Source organism: Macrobrachium nipponense, chromosome 29 (genome assembly GCF_015104395.2).
Source record: "Macrobrachium nipponense isolate FS-2020 chromosome 29, ASM1510439v2, whole genome shotgun sequence".
Taxonomy (NCBI): domain Eukaryota; kingdom Metazoa; phylum Arthropoda; class Malacostraca; order Decapoda; family Palaemonidae; genus Macrobrachium; species Macrobrachium nipponense.
The window spans coordinates 784,595-807,094 of record NC_061092.1 but is presented as its reverse complement, the minus strand read 5'-3'; the positions used below and the strand labels follow the sequence as shown (position 1 = coordinate 807,094).

Here is a 22,500-nt window from a genome sequence, read left to right as displayed (position 1 = left end):
TAAGTGCAAAAATTTCAACCTTCGGTCAACTTTGACTCTACCGAAATGGTAGAAAAACGCAATTGTAAGCTAAAACACTTATATTCTAGTAATATTCAATCATTTGCCTTTATTTTGCAACAAATTGGACGTCTCTAGCACAATATTTCGATTTATGGTGAATTTATGAAAAAAAAAAAAACATTTTCCTTACGTCCGCGCGGTAACTCTTCCGAAAAAAATAAGAAATTTTTTCTTGCGATTGTCGAAATGTTTGCACCATTTAAAATTACCCGTTACATAAAGTTTTGTATATAAAAATGTGCGCAATTTTATTTAGAATAAAACGAAAAATGATTGAAGGTTGTAGCTTTTCTCTTTTTTGAAATATTTGCATATAAATCACAATAAATAGAAAAAAAACCACGTTCGGTCAACTTTGACTCTACCGAAATAGTAAAAAAACGCAATTGTAAGCTAAAACTCTTACAATCTAGTAATATACAGTCATTTATCTTCATTTTGAAACAAATTCGAAGTGTCTAGTACAATATTTAGATTTATGGTGAATTTTTAAATAAAAACTTTCTATCCCTCCGCGCGCCGATTCGCGGCCGCAAATCTCCGAAATGTGTATGTCGCATTCTCCTAATATTTGCTCCTTTTCATATTAGGCGTTTTATAGAGTTTCATATATGAAAATGTGCGCAAATGCATGAAGAATACAAACAAATATATTTGAAGGTTGTAGCTTTTCTCATTTTTGCAATATTTGCATATAAAAAAAAATATATATATAAAAATTTCGACATTCGGTCAACTTTAACTCGTCCGAAATGGTCGAAAACTGCAATTCTAAGCTAAAACATTTACAGTATTGTAATATTCAATCATTTGTCTTCATTTTGAAACAAATTGGAAGTCTCTAGAACAATATTTAGATTTATGGTGAATTTTTGAAAAAAACATTTTTTTACGTCCGTGCGTTACGAATTCATGCATTATTTTGTGATAATATTTGTTCTGTGTTGCTTTGATCGTTTTACAATGTGTTATATATCAAAATGATTGCAATTTAGTGTACAATACAACGATAAAAAAAGTCACTCGTTAGCTTTAACCGTTTTTCGCACAGCTTGCCTTGAATACAATTATGTATGAATTTTTTTCTTGTCGCTACCATATATCGCATTATTTATATATGATAATGATTTTTTTTTAATTTCTGATGGTTGCATACTAAACTTCAGGCAATGTCAAAAAAAGGAGCCAAAAATTAACTCTTAATCTTGAAAAATAAGCACGCTGTGATTTTTTGAAAAAAATATTTTTTCCGCTTCCACGCTCACTCCAAACCTGCCTCAGCATACGGGAGACGTTTTGGTTTTTAGGGCTTCGGCGTAAGAGGGTTAATTACATATATGTTTAATTAACTAAATGTCAGTGTGCATTCCTGTCCGCTTGTGGTGGTCTTGTTCCACGCGGTTGAAGGGCTGCCTCCTACACGAATCAGTTTCAGCCACTTATAAAAGACCCAACAAATGACCTCAAAAAGAAAATTATGAGACTAACAGAAAAAGCGAACAAAGAACAGAGAACAGTAAGCTTTCCAAAAATCATCGGAGACTTTGCACCCGGTTACTGCTATGGCACAGTCAAGATCCACAAACAGGGAAACCCACTACGGCCCATTATATCCTAAATGACATCCCCCATGTATAAAGTGGCTAAGAAATTGAACGAAATTATAACGCCGTACATTCCTTCAACGTTCTTGCTAAAATCATCGACGGAATTCATCGATCTACTGCAAGACACCACACCCGACGAAGACATAGCATCTCTGGACGTCGAAAGTTTATTTACTAACGTACCAGTGGATGAAACAATACAAATCATCATGAACAAGATATACCGCTCTGAGAAACCACCATTACCGATACCCGAAAAGATCTTAAAAGAGATGCTGGAAGCATGTACAAAGGAAGCCCCATTCCTCTCACATAGGGGCAAAATATATCGGCAAAAGGACGGCTTGGCAAAGGGTTCCCCCCTTGGGGTTCTTTTTGCAAACGCATACATGGCACACACAGAAGAGGTCACTTTTGAAGAACACCCAAAACCCAGAATCTATGGGAGATATATTGATGATATCTTTATCACAACAAAGGGCGAAAATGACATAGATGACTTAGTAAATAAACTCCGAGCAAATTCTACATTAAATAAATTTTACGGTAGAAAAAAAGTGATGTGAAAATGCTCCCCTTCTTGGACGTACTTGTGACCCAGAAAAAAAACAAATACAATACCACCGTATACACTAAAAAGACAGATGTTGGGAGATGTTTAAATGCTAGAGGAGAATGCCCTGATGCATATAAACGATCTGTGGTAAATGCATACATAAAACGCGCCATAACACACTGTTCGACGTGGAAAGCGACAAACGAAGAAATCAACAGAGTTCAACTGCTGCTCACAAATAACGGCTACCCAGATGACATGATCCAGCAAGTTGTCAAAAAGAGATTAGAGGCTTTCCATAACCTGACCCCGAGGGACAACACACAAGACAAAGACAAAGAAATAGCGATATACCATCAGATATCATACAACAAACACCACGAAGATGAAAGGAAAGCCATCCTTGGTATACTGCGAAGAGGAACCACCCCCCTAGCACCATATTACAAAATAACAGTAAGAATTTACTGCAAGCCAAACCTTACGGCCTCACTGGTAATGAAAAATAGTACGGCTCCATCAATGGAGAAAGAGGTTGAATCTGATATAGTATACAAGTTTGTCTGTGCTGACGAGCAATGTCAGTCCCCCCAAAAATGCTATATCGGACACACAACCACTACACTCAAACGTCGCATGCAGGCCCACAGAAACCAAGGCGCTATTCACCAGCACTTTGTGGATACTCACAATAAAAAACCATCTTTACAAGAACTTCTCACAAACACCAAAATAATACACAAGGAAGGCAACTACAATCGTTTATTGATATCAGAAGCAGTCAGCATCGCCATGCAACGCCCCAACCTTAACATCCAACGCGAGGCAGACCGATCTTTGCCCTCGTGTAGGAGGCAGCCCTTCAACCGCGTGGAACAAGACCACCACAGGCGGACAGGAGCACACACTGATATTTAGTTAATTAAACATATATCTAATTAATATATATTTATGTATAATTTGTATATAATAACTTACTTTCAAATTTTGATATAATTTCTGTTGTTAACATATTTATTTATTTGTCTTATTTTATGTTTGTCTTATTTTATGTTTCACTATAGTCTTTTATAAATATTTAAAACTAGGTATCTGGCAATTGTACTACCTTTCCGTCCTCATGACGTCACAAAACGCATGTAGGCTCATATTTGTATCAGTACGCTTGATAACGTCAATACGTATAGGTTGACGAAACAGCTGTCACATTTTGTAAAAATACTGGAGTAAATGGAAGAACCCCATTATGTGTCCATTAGTAACATGAACAATGAAGTGAAGAAAATAATGAGAAAATATGAATCAATTTCAAAAAAGCTGGTAAACAGTGAAAAAGCCATTCTATTCAATGAATATATATATATATATATATATATATATATATATATTTATATATATATATACTATATATATAGATATATATCTATCTTATATATATATATTCTATATATAAATATATATATATATATATATTTCTAGGCTCAGCCTGTGTCGCTCCGTGAAATGCTTCCTTTAGTGTTCATTTCTAAGGTAAAATATTGCCATAATTACCAGAGAAAAACTAAAATAGTAATGCCAGAGTAAAACTGGCTTGCTCACCTTTAATAAAGGTGTCGGTATGGTATCTGGGGCGAGTGGAAACCACTACCAGAGGTCCCTTGCCATTTAGACTCTCCCTTCCTCAATATCCCTCGTCTACAGAGGAGCCAATCCAAGGCCCCGCTACCCGCTACTACTACAACTAGCGCCTTTGTTTTCATTCCTTTCGATAGCATTGTTCACACCACACGCGTTTCTTCCTTGTGCTGTGTTTTTTCGTCTGGATTTATCCACTTTGTTCATCAACATGGATCGTCAAGCTTCTGCATCCAAGTTAAGTACTGCGTTTAATGTTTGACATCATTTTGAGACGGTTTTTGGCATATTAAGTCAAGTTATCTTAGGTTATATGTGTGAGCGGTAACACGTGCGTTGCCGTTCCCGCGCCACCTCCTCTTGGCTCAAAGCCACGTGATGATTCCCTGCTGTCTTGCACCAATTGGTCTCCCATACTAATTGGTCTCGATTGCACTTGAGCAGTACCCTATATAATTTATTTTAAGATGCATTTGCCATTGACTTGTTTATTTTTTTAGTCCGTTCACGGGGGATAGCCTACTTCCGAACCGCATGCTTTCGGCCGTGGCGCTCGCTTTCCTTTCTTGCATGGAGGTTGTCATATCAACCCTTGTTTATCAGTAAGATAGGATCTCTGGACTCGATTACCTTTACAAAAGGACCCTAGTTCCTTCGTAGCCTTTCCGTCCTTGAGCCACCCTGGCCGTTTGCCCCTCGATCATTCATTACGGCATCTAGGCTAAGCCGCTCTGAGTTTCTAGGCTAGCATTTCCTTCGTTGGATTTCGCTTAACTTAGTTTCTCAAGGACCTTTTCTTTCTCTCTCGCTCCATATTTATTTTGCTCCTTTCCCCCATGTTAGGACAGGATATTTATGTTATGTGTTACTTCTTGTAGGTGGCACCTAGTTGGCCTATAGGCCTTCTTGGATCGACTGGCCTCTCACACCGTGTGACTGTTCACCCGGCTGAGAGTGTTCCCAGTCGATCGCGTATGAGCCACCCTGCTACCGACCCCTCTCAGTTCCCCCCAACCCCCCCCTCTCACTCACCCACTTCGGTGGAGTGACGACTCGCTCCCATCCGAGTCTCCCCCGGGGGGGGGTGGAGAAGTGGGTTCACTGGGAGGTATACTCGGTGAGCAGGCCTGCCGTACTCTGCCGCGCTGCTATTGGTGTAGGGGGGGGTACTTTGCTCGACCGAGCCATGGTTGGCCACCAGGCGTGGGGGAGTGGGACACACCCCGACCCACTAGGTAGTGTATCCCTCTCACTATCTATGAAGCTCACCCTTCCCCACCCCACTTCGGTGGCCTCAGGGCTCCGGCGCAAGTCGGACCCGACCTCGGGATAGATTGGCTGTGCCTATCTATGGGATTACATTTTGCATGCATGATTTATTACACATAATATAACATCCACCTTCTATTGTAAGTTATTTCTTACTATACCCAGTTTTTTACCCGGCGGAGTCCCCAACTCCGCCAGGTATTTTAACCATCCCACCTTGTTACGTCTTGCTCTTCACCCTGTGTCTGACTTGGGTTATATCCCTCACTCCGGCACGTGGAGGACAGCTTGAAGCCACTTTATTGGTCAGATTTTATAGCTCCAGCATCGCCGGAGCTGCAGTGGAGTCACTCTTAGTCCCCATTATCTGCCCAGGATGTTCTTATAAGTATACACGGGCCGCCGGAGCTAGTAGTAACAGGGTGATATGTTATCGTGCATGATATATGCTGATGCTGGAGTTACTCCGGCAGCATTAGTATACTGCACACAACCACGGACCTACTCCGGAAGGTTGTTGATGATATTCATGTATCATTTGACTTACAGGTAACCTATTGTCTGGAGGAGGGGTGCAACGCCGTTCTCCAGGAACCTTGTGGGCATGTGGTCTGCCGGGCACATGCCGGCTGTGCAGTTCGCATGGAGGATTACGTGGTCTGGCACCATGAGAACTGCATTATATGCTACGCTTTGGTTAACGAAGCCACCTCCGAGGTATGTAACACTCCAGCCTCTTCATAATGATACAATGAGAATCAATATATACTGTAATGTAGACTTTGATACTAGGTTAAGTCTATCTCTAGTGTTAAGTATTAATAATAACCCTGCTTACAGGGAGCGCAGGCAGTCCGGGAAGCTGGCTTATCCACCCTGAAGGCATGGGTTGGCGGGTTTGGACGGAACTCCGCCAAGGTTCAACCCTACATCCTGTCCCAGGACATGGCCACCCTTATCTTTCCAGGGGTGAAGAAGGGATCTGTGGTGGATCCTGAAGTGGCCGCTCCTCTGATCACCAGGATTCAGGAAGCAGTCGCACTCCCTACGAAGGAAGGCATCGCAGAGGAAGTCGTGGGGGACGTGGCAGCCCTCGACCTGGACCGCGAGCCCATGGCTATAGACTACATGGGCAACGGTAAGAATGGTAGCGAGGCAGGTTTGGTAGGGGATCAAGGGTTGTCCTTGAGTCCATCTCTGGCTTCTTCTCCTTCCACTTCTACATCCTTCCAGGGGTTCGCCAATAGACTTCAGTCGGTCAGACCTAAGTCTTCATCGGCGGTCCCTAAAGTTAAAAGCAAAACAGACTTCAAGTCTAAGCAGAAGTCCCTGCCGAAGAGGTCAGGAACCAAGCTTGTTACTACGCCGCCGGCTCATAACCCTGGGGCAGTCAAGCCAAAGGTCACTCTCCCACCAAAGGGGTCGAGGACCAAGGTTCCCAAGGAGAAGGCTCAGCCTTCTTCCTTTGACCCTGATGCTTTCTCGGATAGCATCATGCAGCGGATGGGCAACATGGTTGGGGACTTGGTCCAGACCAAGTTCCAAGAAATGTTGACCCAGCTGTCAACTACACTGGAAGCATCGGGACAAACTATCCAATCCTTGTCGGAGAGGATAGTAGCCCAGGAGAACATGATGTCTGGTCTCCGAGATAGTATGGCAGCAGGACAAGCACAGTCCGGCCAGGCAGCTCATGCATTGCTGATGCCGGACTCGTCCAATCTCCCTCCATTTAAACCGAACAACCCATGGAGGGTAGCAGCACACGCTCCATTCGCAGAGGGTATGCTGACTATTGAGGGTTGTGGAACTTGAAGGCTAAAGGACTTCGAGTTCTATCCAGAGGGACTTCAGCCCCCTTTCTTTGGCTATGTCCATTTAATGGATGCTGCCATGAGCAGGGAGGATAAAGTCCCGAAGGAAACAGTAATCCTCCCCCGGGACCAAGCTCAACAAGCTTGGCGCCGGAACCTTGATGAATGGGAATGCGTAAACACAAAAGTTAAAGAGAAGAGAAATAGCCAAGGCCACAAGGCAATTTCTCAAAAACAAACAGACGTCCCGGAGGAACCAGGAAAGAATCCTAGGTTCACTCCAATTTGCATCAGTAACGGACGTTCTATTGAAAGCCAAACTTAAGGATATAAACCAGGTCTGGCGCTCGAAGATTCCGGGACAAGATGGCTCCCATTCCGGCGATCTTACGCAAGGGGCTCCGCCCTTGGATGGAATTCAAGAATCTGTCAAAGACAATACCCTTGCAATTTCCTCCGCCAGCCCTAGTGGTCCACACAGACGCCTCACTAAGCGGCTGGGGCGGTAACTCACAGTACAAAAAGGTACTGGGAACCTGGTCTCTAACATTCTGCCAGCTACATATCAATGTACTGGAAGCTATGGCAGTGTTTCTTACCCTGAAAAGGCTACGACCAGCCAAGAAGTCTCATATCAAGTTTGTATTGGACAGTGCGTTAGTAGTCCTCTGCATAAACGGGTGGCTCCAAATTGAGCCAAGTGAACCATGTCATGATAGCCATATTTGCCTTAGCAGACAAGAACAAATGGCACCTGTCAGCCACTCACCTAGCAGGAGTCAGGAACATGGTGGCGGACGCCCTATCACGATCCGTCCCGCTAGAATCGGAGTGGACATTGGACAAGGAGTCATTCAGATGGATCTGTCAACAGGTACCAGGACTTCAGGTGGATCTCTTTGCCACAGAGTCGAACCACAGACTTCCTTGTTATGTGGCTCCCAACCTGGACCTTCCGGCTTACGCCACGGACACTATGGCTATAGATTGGAATGTATGGAAGTGAATTTACCTCTTTCCTCCAGTGAATCTACTCCTGAAAGTCCTGAACAAGCTCAGGACGTTCAAGGGTCACATTGCATTAGTAGCCCCAATTGGCCCAAGAGCAATTGGTTCCCTCTACTATTGGAATTAGGACTCCGGCCTCAACGGATTCCTAATCCCAAACTGACGCAGTTGGTTCAAACGCAGACTGTTGCTTCCTCAGGAATTCAGAAAGCCCTAACTTTATGGACTTCATGAAGTTTGCAGCTCAGAAAGATGCCAACATCGATCCTCAGAACATCCTGTTCTTAGAATCTGACAAACGGGAATCAACCTTGCGTCAATATGACTCGGCAGCTAAAAAACTAGCTACTATATTTTTAAAGGACTCAAATGCATAAACCATGTCCACGAATCTGGCCATAACCTTTTTTAGAACCTTGTTCGAAAAAGGTTTAGTAGCTAGTACAATTACTACTACCAAATAAGCACTTAAGAAGATCTTCCACTTTGGTTTCAATATAGATCTAACAGATTTGTACTTTTCATCCATTCCAAGAGATTGTGCAAGACTTAGACCAACTGAGAGACCCGGGACGGTCTCATGGTTTTTAAACGATGTCCTTAAATTGGCTCCTGACACTAATAATGACTTATGTAATTATGTAACCCTTTTAAGGAAAACGTTATTTCTAATAAGTTTAGCCTCAGGCGCCAGAATTTCTGAACTGTCGGCCCTATCTAGGGAATCAGATCATATTGAATTTCTTCGTACAGGAGAACTACTACTCTCACCAGATCATCAATTTCTAGCTAAAAATGAGGACCCACAAGATAGATGGGCTCCATGGAAGATTGTCCCACTTCCCCAGGACCCATCCCTATGTCCAGTTAATTCCCTAAGAGCATATTTAAGCAGGACTGCCCTGATATCTTCAGGCCCCTTGTTCATTAGGGAAAAAGGCGGCACTATTTCCCTAAAAGGGATTAGACAACAAATTTTGTATTTCATAAAACAAGCTAACCCGGAATCTTTTCTAAGGGCACATGATGTTAGGGCAGTAGCCACCTCCATTAATTATTTTCAACATATGAATTTTGACGATCTTAAGAAGTACACAGGCTGGAAATCTCCGACAGTATTTAAGCGCCACTACTTGAAGTCTTTAGAGGCCCTTAAATTTCCAGCAGTGGCAGCCAGAAACACAGTTTCCCTTGACACTGCATAATTAGTAATAAGTAGTTATATAGCCTATGTCTCTCTTACATCTCTCTCTCTCCTACCTGCCTCGCTAGCATTCTTGCCGTAGCTCGGTCGTTACCAGGTTCATACTTTACCTTGGACAGCACTTTCTGTATATATATTGATGATTTGTACTGTATATAGTTGTATCTGGGTCTATTTTCCCTTGTGATAATTTTGTTAATTGGTGTGTGTTATTTGAACCATTGTGGGTTAGTTAACCCCTCTGTGTAGATAAGTTAGTTTTAAGGATCATTGAAACTCAATTACTTGTATTTTATTGTGTATTGTAATAATTAATTACCTACATTATAGTATTTAACTCTAATTGAGTTTTAATTTACCTGTAATTATTGATTATCTACACTTTTTCCAAGCTGGTGGAGCCAATTCTCTGACACTATTTCACGGAGCAACACAGGCTGAGCCCAGAAAAGGGATTTTGACGAAGGAAAAATCTATTTCTGGGCAAGGGCCTGTGTCGCCCAGTGAAATCCCACCCCACTTTTCTTCCACACCCTATTTGGCCCTGCTGGGGTACTATCTACAGGAATGAAAACAAAGGCGCTAGTTGTAGTAGTAGTGGGTTGCGGGGCCTTGGATCGGCTCCTCTGTAGACGAGGGATATTGAGGAAGGGAGAGTCTAAATGGCAAGGGACCTCTGGTAGTGGTTTCCACTTGCCCCAGATACCATACCGACGCCTTTATTAAAGGTGAGCGAGCCAGTTTTACTCTGGCATTACTATTTTAGTTTTTCTCTGGTAATTATAGCAATATTTTACCTTAAAAATGAACACTAAAGGAAGCATTTCACTGGGCGACACAGGCCCTTGCCCAGAAATAGATTTTTCCTTCGTCAAAATCCCTTATATAGGTAGTCCCTGGTTTACAATTGGGGGTTCATCAAAAATAAATCACCAAAAATTCCAAGAAAACCTTACTTTTAATGCTTTGGGTGAAATTTAAACTTATGTAAACTGCATTTTTCACGCATTAAAAAAAAAAAAAAACTTCAAATATTGATTACGTATTTGGCTTTCTTGATATGCCTACGTAGAGGATAGCATAAAGTTCCTTGTTAGACAAGTTGTTTTTGCGCTCGGCTACCAGTCCGCTGATCCGAAGTTTGATAATCGGCTCGGCCAACGCCAAATCAGAGGAATTTAGTTATGGTGGTAGAAATTCATTTAGTATATTGTGGTTCGGATCCCACAATAAGCTGTAGGTCCCGTTGCTGTTAATCAGCTCAGTGGTCTGGTAAAACTAAGATATTCAAATTTTAATATTCTGCCATAAGTAAATTTTGTATGAATGAAAATTTACTATAGTCAGCATAGCATTATGCTCCCTTGTTTAAGATGTCAGCTTGCAGTACAAATATAGGTCTAAACCTGAATTATACCTCAGAATTTCAGTTTGTCATCTTTGATGGTAGACATTGCAGTGCTGGCATATTGTAGTGTTTATAAACTTTAAAAGTGTACGCATAGAGATTTTATGTAGACTTCTTTAAAATCAAGGACTTGTTTGACATTTTTGCTTTCAGGGAAACTTGGTCCATCCTTATCTCTCTCTCCAGTACTTAGATGTCTTGAGTGCACCAACTTCTCGAGCATTTTTAGTGGGAGCATCTAATGCTCTTTTTGTGCACAAGAAACATCTGTATGATGTTCTTGTCCAGGTAAGTTTTTGTTTCATCTATAAATGGAGGTTCTTTTTAGTAAGTTGCTCTGCTACTACTTTAAAAAAATTTTACTTATGCAAGATTCAGCACTGTTAGAATCTTGGTGAATTAAGGCAATCATTGATATAGTTGTCTTGAAGCATACATTATTTTAATTCTTCTCTGTTAACTTTTTCTTATAAGAATTATGAGTGCAAGGAGGCACTCAGTGCAGTGCAGACTGTAATACAGCATCAGTCTCTAAAATTTATATTTTGCTCAAGTGTTTTTTTTTCTTTTTTTTGTACCAGCCATTTTTCTTTTATTTTCCCAGAGAAATGTAACCTAAAGTGTTGAGTCATTTAGTACACATCTTATAATTAACTGAGAACTTCCTTGGTAGAAATTGCTTGGTTTTATTTGATAATACAAACATATTTTTCGTACAGTATACACCCAATTTTTGCTTAATTAACCTATGTTGACTAATCTTGTGTTTGTCAGACAGAAGGTAACGTACTATACAAGCACCATATGGCTCTATATTAGTAAGGGATCCTAGCTCTCTCTCTTCGAGTCTTTGTTTTTTAAGAAGTGAGATGTAGGGGAAGGGAGAAGGGCACTTGATATATGACTGATGGGTTTGTAAAAACACACTTCTTTGTGTTATGAAAATGCAAGAACAAAGTACCAACGCACTGTTAACCATTAACAAGGTAAGAGTCTTAGCCAACGATATTCCACAAAAACTAATATGTACATAAATAAGGCTAATGTAAAGGATACAGATTTCAGAAAGGTTAGCAAAATTTGTGAATTAGTAAATGCAAGAAAGCCAATGGCTTAAAAGTAAATAAATTTAGAAATTTGTTCTTTTCTTTCGCTTCCCAAGTTTATCAAGAGAAAATGGTGATAACAAAACCCTAACAGTGATACCCTGAAGCAAAGAGTTTGGGAAATGAGATCGCTTAGCAAACAACAAATTCAAGAGAAACTTCACTTGGATTCCATACCTACTCATAGGTCAGGCTGATGCTTCCTCAGTAGTCTGCCACCTTCTGCTTGACAAAAACGAGACTAATGGACCAAAGATATTTGGGACATTTATATGATGCGTATGATTAATGAGTTTGTAGTGAAAGAAAATGTAATCTGCTGGATATGTCTGAATTGTATTGTAAATATAGATGTTACTAACTGTAAATATGTTGTTTTCTTTTCTTTGCCCTTAGTTGGAGGAAGGAAAAATAGAGATTCCAGATCCAGATCTGAAACGTCAGCTTAGCTTATCAACAGAAGATCTTCGGTTTGCAGAAAATATTGTGAGACAGGTAAGCCACAGTTGTTCTCTAGTTTCATTTTAGAATTACTTTTTTTATTTACCTTTTTTACAAATATTGTGATGCAGGATAGCAACTTACTTTTTTTTCTTACAAATATTGTGATGCGGGATAGCAGTTTTCATATGAGAAAAGAATGTTCAAGGTTACCTGGAGACCACTGACCTCTGAGATATGGGTACATACTATAGAGAAGTATATAGAGCAATTTTTCTTGGTTCAGTTTCATGGTTACAAGGCAGTGCATTGGGACTACTACTCCCACAGAACCCATCAATCAAGAATATACATAAAGTATCTATTTGAGCAAGAACATATTACTGTACTTGCTATAAAGTAATGATTTGTTTATGTACTACAGTAGTACATTATTATCAATTCAGTGACCTATCGTTGTACAGATAATGGTATTATGGATCACTCAGCGGATGAAAATAAAAGGATAGCAAAGTATACTTTATTAAAAAATAAAAAAATTGGTACAGATGAATACCAGCATACACTATTCAGACAATCAATCAAATCAGTTTAAAAAAATAGTTTAATGTATTGAATAAGTAAACAGTTGAGTGCAAATTTTGATAAGGCTGGTGTCATTTTTAAAACAGACTTAGAGCAAGCCAGGCAATAATTACTAATATTACTTCAGTTTCTGAAATGTAAAAGAAAATAATAAATGTCCCCTTTCTTTCTGTCAAGTTGTAATTGATCACGTGATTTTGCAATGAAATGAATCTATGTAATAGAAATTTTTTAATGAAGTAATATTAGAAATACTGTTTCGTACAGATAATTCCCAAAATATGTATTAAATCTTGCTTAATTCTTTTGGCCAACTGCAGATGTGTTGTAAGCTTAGATAATTTTGCCTGTATCTAATGGGAGTTCTTGGTTGAATTGTTGGTGTGGATTTATGTCCATGAAGTTGTAGAAATATTTTAGTTTGATAAAAAAATTGTATACTATATTTCTGTTACAGGTTGAAGCTGTAAGTGCAACATTAAATAATAAATCTCAAAATGGGTCTTCGCCAAATAATAGTCATCCAGACGTCTTCCTCGAGGGAGTTGGTTGGGTTGGGGGTGAAGAATGGCTTCGGTATCAATTTAAGGTTTATCTTCTCTCCCTTCTTAGATCATCAGTTTATCCAGGTAAAGTAATTTACAGTAAACTGAAATAACTTCCATGTCCAAGACTCTGATAACTTAACCTGTACCATTTGGTGATCTGTCCATCTGACTTAGGGTGAAAATTAAAACGCTAACTTATTACCCTCTGTTATGGATTTATATTACTGAGATACATATAGGCCTTCCCAGAGAATAAGACCCTTCCAAAACTTGCCAAATAGCCTCATATTAGATCCCTGGCTCCATGTATGATAATTTTCTTTTGCTCTCATATACTTCAAAATGCCTGACATATTCTACACAAAATTTCATCCTTTTTGTACCCAACCTGTTTGCTTAAAAAAATTCTATAGCTAATGACATGTCAACAGATATTCCTAAGCCCTGACAAATGGAGGGGTAGGGGGAGGGGGAGGAGTTGAAGCTGTAAGAGCAAATAGAAGCCCTAAGAAATAACATTTATCCAAACAAAATGACCTTTTAAATGATTAGAGAAGAATGTCCATGGAAAATGAAAAGTGACGCAAGATCAGTGAAAATGAGCACAGTAAATATATCTCGATTACATTTTATGTATACATTCATGTAACAGGCATTATGGTTTTATACAAATTTCATTTATTTTCATTCTCATTTGACAGATGCAACTCGTGAATGTGAAGTTTTCAATGGAAGCTTCATGACAGCATGGAAGGAAACGCATAATTATCGTATGTGGAAAGCATCAGGCCCTTATCCATCTCTGATGGACTTGATGCCAGCTCATCCTCATGCTGGTAATCTCTCCATGACAGACATGAGAATACGTTTATCGCAGTAAGTATTGAAAGTTTTACGTTAATCCCAAGAATAAGAATGGCTTTTAATCTTAACATAACTGATATATGTTGAAGATGAATTTAAATATAGTGAGGCACAGCTGTCTTAGTACATATTATGGAATTTCTCTTTCAGGAAAATAACTTGTATTGGGCTGTCAATCAGAAAACTAATTTGTACTGGACTGTCAAAATAAGCAAGATAAAATTGAATTGATTTTGACAAACATCTTAAGCTGCAGATATTAGTAGTGTATATTATAATTACATTGATTCATTTTTTCCAGTGTACAACAAATGGTACTCTTATTAGCAGCTGTACCACTGAACATTCATATACATATTTACAATTTCACGTTTAACATAATATTTACATTTTATAACACAGTAGAGACCCATTTATACTATAATTCAAAATAGATTTCAACTCTTAAATTTTGAGTAAATTTTGCATCTGAGCTCAGACAAAACCAGAATCCAACCCAATGAATCAAATGATTTTGTAAACAAAAGTGGTTCGGTCAGTCGCTGCTAGTTGGCATTGTTCCCATGCTTATTCAAAGCCCGCTTGCTCTTCTGTTATTGTTTTGAGCAAGTAGTACATGTATTAGGGCTTGTGCCTTGTATGATAAGGCGCCCTATGAGGTAATGTTAGACTAGCGATAATCTATACGCTAAGTCGGTTGGTATTGCACTTCCATCTTCAATGGAGTGTCTGGGGTTTTGTAGATCACTTACGAAGTCGGTATTATCTTTACGACGATGTGTTAAACTCATGGTTCGGTGAGGTTCTTGTAGAAAACACTAAGTATAAAAAATTATATATTCTTCTGAAGTTTTACATGGTGAAGATCAGATATGATTGTATACAAGTCTTCTAATAACGATAGCTTGATCGCTTCTGCCAATGATGATGGCTAATCCTATTCCTCTACATGATAAAGCTTAGGTAAAGAGGTACAGGTCTTCTAATGACGATAGCTAACTCTGTTCTGCCTGTCTACCATCTCTGTTACAAGTTATGAAGGAGCAGACAGTAGTTCGAACATATGAACATACATACAAATGACATAGTTTCATACGAACACACAATTGAATGAGACACGCTACAGATCACGTAGGCCGTTTGAATAATAGGTCGGGGTAGTTGTCTCAAGCAGGGAGCTTGGACTAATGTTTATAAACAATTGAATGACTACAGGTGACGGCACGTTATCTTAGCCTACATACTTATTGTATACGTCATCTTTAGCGTCTCTAGTCTGATCACATTCCTGCAAGCAATCTTTTATATATATGGACTAACATTCCATATTTTTATTATGTAAACACTTACATTAGCTCGGTCAGCTACCAAAACCAGCTACTGAATATTACTCAAACTTGACTTGCATTTGACTTATAGGAGTGTGATACAGACACTATGTGAATATATATATATATTATTAGTAAATAAAAATTCATTGTGTACATGAATTGATTCAAGTAATAAAATATAAAACAATGATATTACACTTACACATGCATGCACAGGTATTTCCTTAGTTTTTGTGGCTTTCTATAATGTACTATTTTGATTCAATCATTGGTCCCAAGACAACCATTACAGACAAGAAGAAGAGGAAAATGGTAAAAACCACAATTGAACTTAAGAATATTATTGAAAATTATTATGAAAGAGGCATTTGTGTGACAACCTTAAATTGTTGCCAAGATTTTTAATGATAGGCTAACCCTTGAAGTGTCCATAGTTTTGGCAATAGGTAACTAACGTCACAACTACCAACAAACTATTGACATTGTAAACAAAACATCTGTAATAATGATAAAAACTAGGTTATTCAAGTGAATCACTAGCGATATAACTTTGATACAGGCAGTCCCCGGGTTACGACGGGGGTTCCGTTCTTGAGACGCGTTGTAACCCAAAAATCGTCGTAAGCCGGAACATCATCAAAATTCCTAAGAAAACCTTACATTTAATGCTTTGGGTGCATTAAAAACTATGTAAACTGCATTCTTATTGCATTTTCCATCTAAAAATGTTCAAATATTGATTATTTTGCATTTTTGGAGTCATTTCTTCTGCCAGATGAGTGTTATAGCATCGTAACCCTGGAACACGCGTCGTAACTCTGGAAATAATTTCCGATTAATATAATTGAAAAGCGCCTTAACCTCGGAACATCGTAAGCCGAGCCTTTCGTAACCCAGGGACTGCCTGTACTGTAAACATAACAAATGTAATACAGTGGAAAATTACCATAATTAGATGTTAGGATGAGCGAGCTCTCACTTTGTTACAGGTGTATGATCTCTATCTGTAATTCTAAAAATGGAAAAGCTCCATAAACCTAAATATTTTCTGGAGAAAATTATCATTGGAAAAGTTAAACGTATAATACAGAAGATAAGCATAGTCATTGAGCGCCATTTGCATTTGATATTGTTTACATTCTCAAAATCTTGGCTGACTGATTACTATCGATATCTTCATTGCCATTATACTTGGCTGGTAGAAGAGATGTGATTTGGAGATACTGAGATGCATTTTTTTGTAGGTAGAGTGGTTGAGTTATGTTCGCTTACCTGCTTCTTGCTTCTTGATGATTCATTCTGCAGCCTGGTTCTATGTTTAACTTTATGCTTCTTCTTAATGTTAGTTCTGGATTAGTAATCTTAATCGGCTTAATCTCTCAGGAGAAGTTTGAATTAGACGAACGGTAGAGTTTCTTTCTTTACTATGCAAAGAATTAGAGTTACAACTGCAAAGCTTATAAAGGGATTTTGACGAAGGAAAAATCTATTTCTGGGCAAGGGCCCGTGTCGCCCAGTGAAATATCCTTTCAGTTCATATTTCTAAGGTAAATAATACTAACATTACCAGAGAAAAATAAAAAGGGGGATGTCAGAGCATTCTGACTCGCTCACCCTAAATAAAAGAGGGTGTCGGTATGGTACTGGGGCAAGTGACACCACTACCACGGGCCTTTTGTCATTTAGATCTCTCCTCCACAAAATCCCCCTGCTAGAGAGAGCTGGTACACAGCCCCCGCCAGCCACTACTACTACTTGCTCACCCACGCCAACACCAGCGCCTCTAGCGGCCATCCTTGAAGTTAGAACACCAAGCTTGGGCACAAGGGTGGGAGAGAAAAAAGGGGGGGATTTCACTGGGCGACACGGGCCCTTGCCCAGAAATAGATTTTTCCTTCGTCAAAATCCCTTTTCTGGGCTCAGCCCGTGTCGCTTTGTGAAATAGTACCAGAGAATTAGCACAAGCTTGGGGAAAAGGTAAGAATATAAGGTAATAAGAAAACATGAAAAAATATATAAGATGAGTATAATCTAGAGTAAATATTACAAAGTTATCGTATAAATACTTAAACTAACTTATAGTAACTTATGTTAGCCTTAAAATAAGTAACAGGAATTAACAGTATACTTATGCTAACTTTCGATAACTTAAAACTAGAATAATACATTATATAGAGTTGTGAGTAATCCTAGCATAGAAATAAGGGAAAACATCACGATATAGCCTTTAGGCAGCTAAGGCTCAAAATCAGGGTAGAGCCTGGTGGCAGGATCACAGGAAAAATGTTAGTGAGGCAGGTAGAAAGGAGATCTGGATCTATGACTAAAACTACTTAGGCAGTGTCAGGAGAAACTGTGTTTCCCGCTGCCACTGCTGGAAATTTAAGAGATTCTAAGGATTTCAGGTAGTGACGTCTGAATACTGTCGGCGACTTCCAGCCTGTATACTTCTTTAGATCATCGAAATTTGTGTTGAAAATAATTAATTGAGGTGGCTACTGCCCTGATGTCGTGGGCTTTGGGGAATGAATCAGGGTTGGCTTGTTTGATAAAGTATAGGATTTGTTGCCTAATTCCTTTTAAGGAAATAGTGCCACCTTTCTCTCTTATGAATAAGGGACCTGAGGACCGAGAAGATGTCCTGGACAGATAGGCTCGTAAGGTCGTCACTGGACATAGAGAAGGGTCTTGAGGAAGAGAGAGGATCTTCCAAGGAGCCCATCTCATTAAAGGATCCTCATTTTTGGCCAAAAAACTACGATCTTGGGATAGAAGAACTTCTCCTGATGGAAGAAATTCGATATGGCCAGAGTCTCTAGAGAGAGCCGACAGTTCAGATATCCTGGCTCCTGAAGCCAGGCTTAGCAGAAATAATGTTTTCCTTAGGAGTGGTATATAGCTACATGAATTGTTGTCAGTATCTGAAGCCAGCTTGAGAACATCATTTAAGAACCATGAAACTGAGCTAGGTCTCTCTGATGGTCTGAGCCTAGTACAAGCTTTAGGAATAGACGAAAAATAAGAGTCTGTTAAGTCTATCTTAAAGCCAAACTGGAAGATTTTCTTTAAGGCTGACTTATTGGTAGTAATAGTACTAGTTGCTAAACCTTTTTCAAATAAGGATCTGAAGAAGGAGATAGCCAGATTAGTAGTCATGGTTCGAGATTCTGTTTCCTTCAGGAAATTTGCTAGCTTTTTAACAGCTGAGTCATACTGGCATAAAGTTGATTCTCTTTTATCCGATTCTAAGAAAATGATATTTTGAGGATCAATATTTGCATCTCTTTTAGCCGCGAACTTCATGAAGTCCATAAAGTTAGGGTTTTGAGAATTCCTGAGGAAGCGAACAGTCCTCATTTGTACTGGTTGAGATAGCTTGGGATTGGGAATCCGTTGAGGCCGGAGACCCAATTCCAGAAGAAGAGGGAACCAGTTGCTCTTGGGCCAATCCGGGGCTACTAGAGCAACTTGCCTTTTGAAAGACCTGAGTTTGTTCAGGACTTTCAATAGAAGATTCACTGGAGGAAAGATGTATATCTGCTTCCACTGATTCCAATCTATGGACATGGCGTCTGTGGCATAAGCCAGAGGGTCCAGGTTGGGGGCCACATAGCATGGGAGCTTGTGGTTCGATTGTGATGCGAAAAGATCCACCTGGAGGCCTGGGACCTTTTGGCATATCCACTGGAATGAGGGCCTGTCCAGAGACCACTCCTATTCTTGAGGAACTGAGCGAGACAGGGCGTCTGCTATCACGTTCCTTACTCCGGCCAGGTGAGTGGAGGATAGATGCCATTTGTATTTGGCTGCTAGTGAGAAAATGGCTATCATGACGTGGTTCACGTGACTTGATTTGGATCCTCCCCTGTTGATGCAGTGTACTACTACTGCACTGTCCAATACCAGCTTGATGTGAGATTTCTTGGCTGGTAGAAGCCTTTCCAATGTAAGGAATACTGCCATAGCTTCTAATACATTTATGTGAAGCTGGCGGAACTGAGGTGACCAAGTCCCTTGTACTTTCCTGAATTGGGAGTATCCTCCCCATCCGCTTAGAGAAGCGTCCGTGTGGATAACCAACGCCGGAGGGGGAAATTGAAGAGGGATCGACTTGGATAGGTTCTTGACCTCCGCCCAGGGGCGGAGTCGTTTGCGGAGAATCGGCGGGATGGCTGACAACTTGTCTCGAGATTTATTGTTTGCTCTTGAGCGCCAGACCCGGTTTATATCTTTCAGCCTTGCCTTCAGCAGAACATCTGTAACTGATGCAAACTGGAGAGAGCCTAGGATTTTTTCCAGGTTTCTCCTTGATGTTAGTTTGCATTTGAGAAATTGCCTTGTTGCTTTGGCTATTTCCTTCCTTTTGACCAATGTAATTGACAGATTGTGGGAGTTCAAGTCCCATTGAATGCCGAGCCATTGAAAGCGGGAGTCCGGCATTAGCCTGGACTTGGTCTTGTTTATTTGGAACCCCAGATGTTCCAGAAACTGTATTACTTTGACCGTAGCTTTGTGGCATTCTTTGACGGTTGTTGCCCAAATGAGCCAATTGTCCAGATATGCTAGTACCATTATTCCCTGGGATCTTAGTTGTTGAACTACTGATTCCGCCAACTTCGTGAATACCCTGGGGGCCATGTTTAACCCGAAGGGCATCACTTTGAAGGAGAATCCCTGGTTTCCCAGTCTGAAGCCTAGGTACGGGCGGAAGTGTCTTGCAACTGGGATATGATAGTATGCATCTGTAAGATCAATAGAGGTGGTGACGGCCCCACGGGGAAGCAAGGTCCGCACCTGCGAGATAGTCAGCATTTTGAACTTGTCGCAACGAATGAATAAGTTTAGACGGGACAAGTCTAAGATTATTCTTCGTTTGGTTGAGCCTTTCTTTGGCACGCTGAACAAGCGTCCTTGAAACTTTAAATGCTTGACTCTTGATACTACCCCTTTCTGAAGGAGTTCTTGTGCATACTCCGTCAATTCCTTTGTTGGCTTTTGAAGGAAGGTCTTGGATGGAGGAGGACCTTTGGTCCAACTCCATCCCAGTCCTTTGGACACAATACTTTGTGCCCAATTGCTGAATCCCCATCTGTGGCAATAGAGGAACAGTCTCCCTCCTACCTGAGGGTTCTCACTGACTTGGGGCAGGGCGTGATCCACGTCCTCCCCGGAAGTGCTTGCCTCTGCTAGGTGCTCTTCCGCCACTTCTTTGGCGAAATGCACCTCTGGCCCTACTTCCTCTTCCAAACCTATTAAAGGCTTGGAACGCCTGACCTTCAAAGACTGGGTTGAAGGCCGGAGATACTGCGTATGAGGTAGAGGGCTGATTCTGTGAGGTCAGTAGGAGTATTGGCTGGGACTGGTTCTTAGAGGTGGAAGGTTGTACCATCTGGCACACCGGCACAGCTTGTACCACCTGTTGTTGCTGAGCAGCCTGGAAAGGTGGGAACTTCCTAGGCTTTTTCAGCTTCTTTGAAGCGGAGGATGTAGGTTCGGGCTTCCTCTTAGCTGACAGGCCCTAGCGGACCTTAAGGCTTTGGTTAAGCCTTGTTGCTTCGTGCTGGACCTCGTTAACTACAGCCTATGGAAAGAGGTCAGCATCCTAGATTGAAGACGCAAGTAGTTTATTTGGCTCATGACGAATAGTCGCCTCTTGCAGTACATGTTTCCTGCAGTTGCGTCTTGCTATGGCAAAGTCGTACAGATCACACTGAACGGTGTGTGTCTGTGCTTTAGCCAGAAGCTTAAATAGAGGTTCCATCCCGTACATCACCACGGCAACCTCTGTCATCACTAGGGCATTTAAGGTCCTCCCTAACCTAGTCCTAGCATCGAATTCTGCTTGGATGAGGTTATCAGAAAGTCTAGGGAGTCTCTCACCAAATTGTACTATTGCACAAGCTGGCATGAGCTTCCCTACTGTGAAAGTAGCTGGGAGATGCGCCCAAAGGTCTTCGGTCCCTGGAAGGAGAAGTGATGTTGGCTCTGTCTCCCTAAGTTGGGGCATAGGCTCGTCTTTCATGGCGGCCTGTAGAGTCAACTCTGCTAGCTTTGTGGTGAAAGGGATAGGTGTTTCCCCCTCTGCCACAAAGATAGTAAAGGGGCTTTTGAAAGCCTGAAGTTTGGTGTTTACACACTCCCAATCTTCCAAGCTCCTGAGCCACTCCCTTTGGGGTTGATCCCGGCTGTAAATCACCGTTTCTTTCGGGATCCTATCCTCCCTTCTCATTGCCGTGTCTGTCAGACGGGCATAGCCAATAAATAGTGGTTGAAGGTTGGCGGGGTGAAACTCGAAGTTGTCTAATCTTCGAGTACCGCAATCCGGCAACGTCAGCATGCCGTCTTTAAAGGGGGCGTATGATGAAACCCTCCATGGGTTATTCGTTGAGAAGGGAGGAAGGGAATCATAGTCCGGCATGGGTTGCGCCGCCATGCCAGACTGTGGGAGAACTGCTGCGGGATTCTCCCTGAGGCCCGCCATCAGATTCTCTTGGTTTGTCAGTCTCTCCGAAATGCTTCGGATCGACTGACCTGACTCCTCGAACGAGGTGGAGATGTGCGAAAACATCTGTTCGAACTTGTCGTTAACTAGGTTTCCGACCAAGTTCCCCATTTGCTGCATTATATTTGCAGTAAATGCCTCGGTATCAAAGGGACTAGGGTCCTTGATAACCATAGGAGTCTTGGGATGTGTCCCGGTAGAAGTTGAAGGCTCAGGCTCCGTAGAAGCTCGAGCCTTATCCTTCGAGGAATTGCCCCTGGACCCTTTGGAATGCGAAGTAGAAGAGGACTTTGACTTTTCTGCTCCGGGGTGGTGAGCCGGAGACTTATGAGATGCGAAAGACGTGGTCTTCTTAGACGACGTCTTCTCGAGGGTCTTCAACTCCCGCTTCCCTTTCACCTGAGGGATAGCTGAAGTGGATTTCGGTATAACCGAAATTTCACTCTCCAAAAAGCCTTGGAAAGAAGTAGAAGAATAATTAGGGGATGAAGATCCAGAAGGATCCAAGGGAAGCCCTTGAGCCCCCAACAAACCTACCTCAACTAACAAGTTACCTGAT

At 41.0% G+C, this 22,500-nt stretch overlaps 1 protein-coding gene across 2 annotated transcripts in view; it reads left to right on the top strand.

The window, feature by feature from the left end:
- Positions 1–22,500, top strand: part of LOC135206034 (late secretory pathway protein AVL9 homolog) — a 188,632-nt gene that overhangs the window by 77,126 nt on the left and 89,006 nt on the right. For both annotated transcript variants that reach the window (XM_064237207.1, XM_064237208.1), the window contains exons 5-8: positions 10,718–10,852; positions 12,067–12,165; positions 13,154–13,325; positions 13,946–14,120. In XM_064237207.1, coding sequence (XP_064093277.1) covers positions 10,718–10,852; positions 12,067–12,165; positions 13,154–13,325; positions 13,946–14,120 — 581 coding nt within the window. The remainder of the gene's footprint in view (positions 1–10,717; positions 10,853–12,066; positions 12,166–13,153; positions 13,326–13,945; positions 14,121–22,500) is intronic.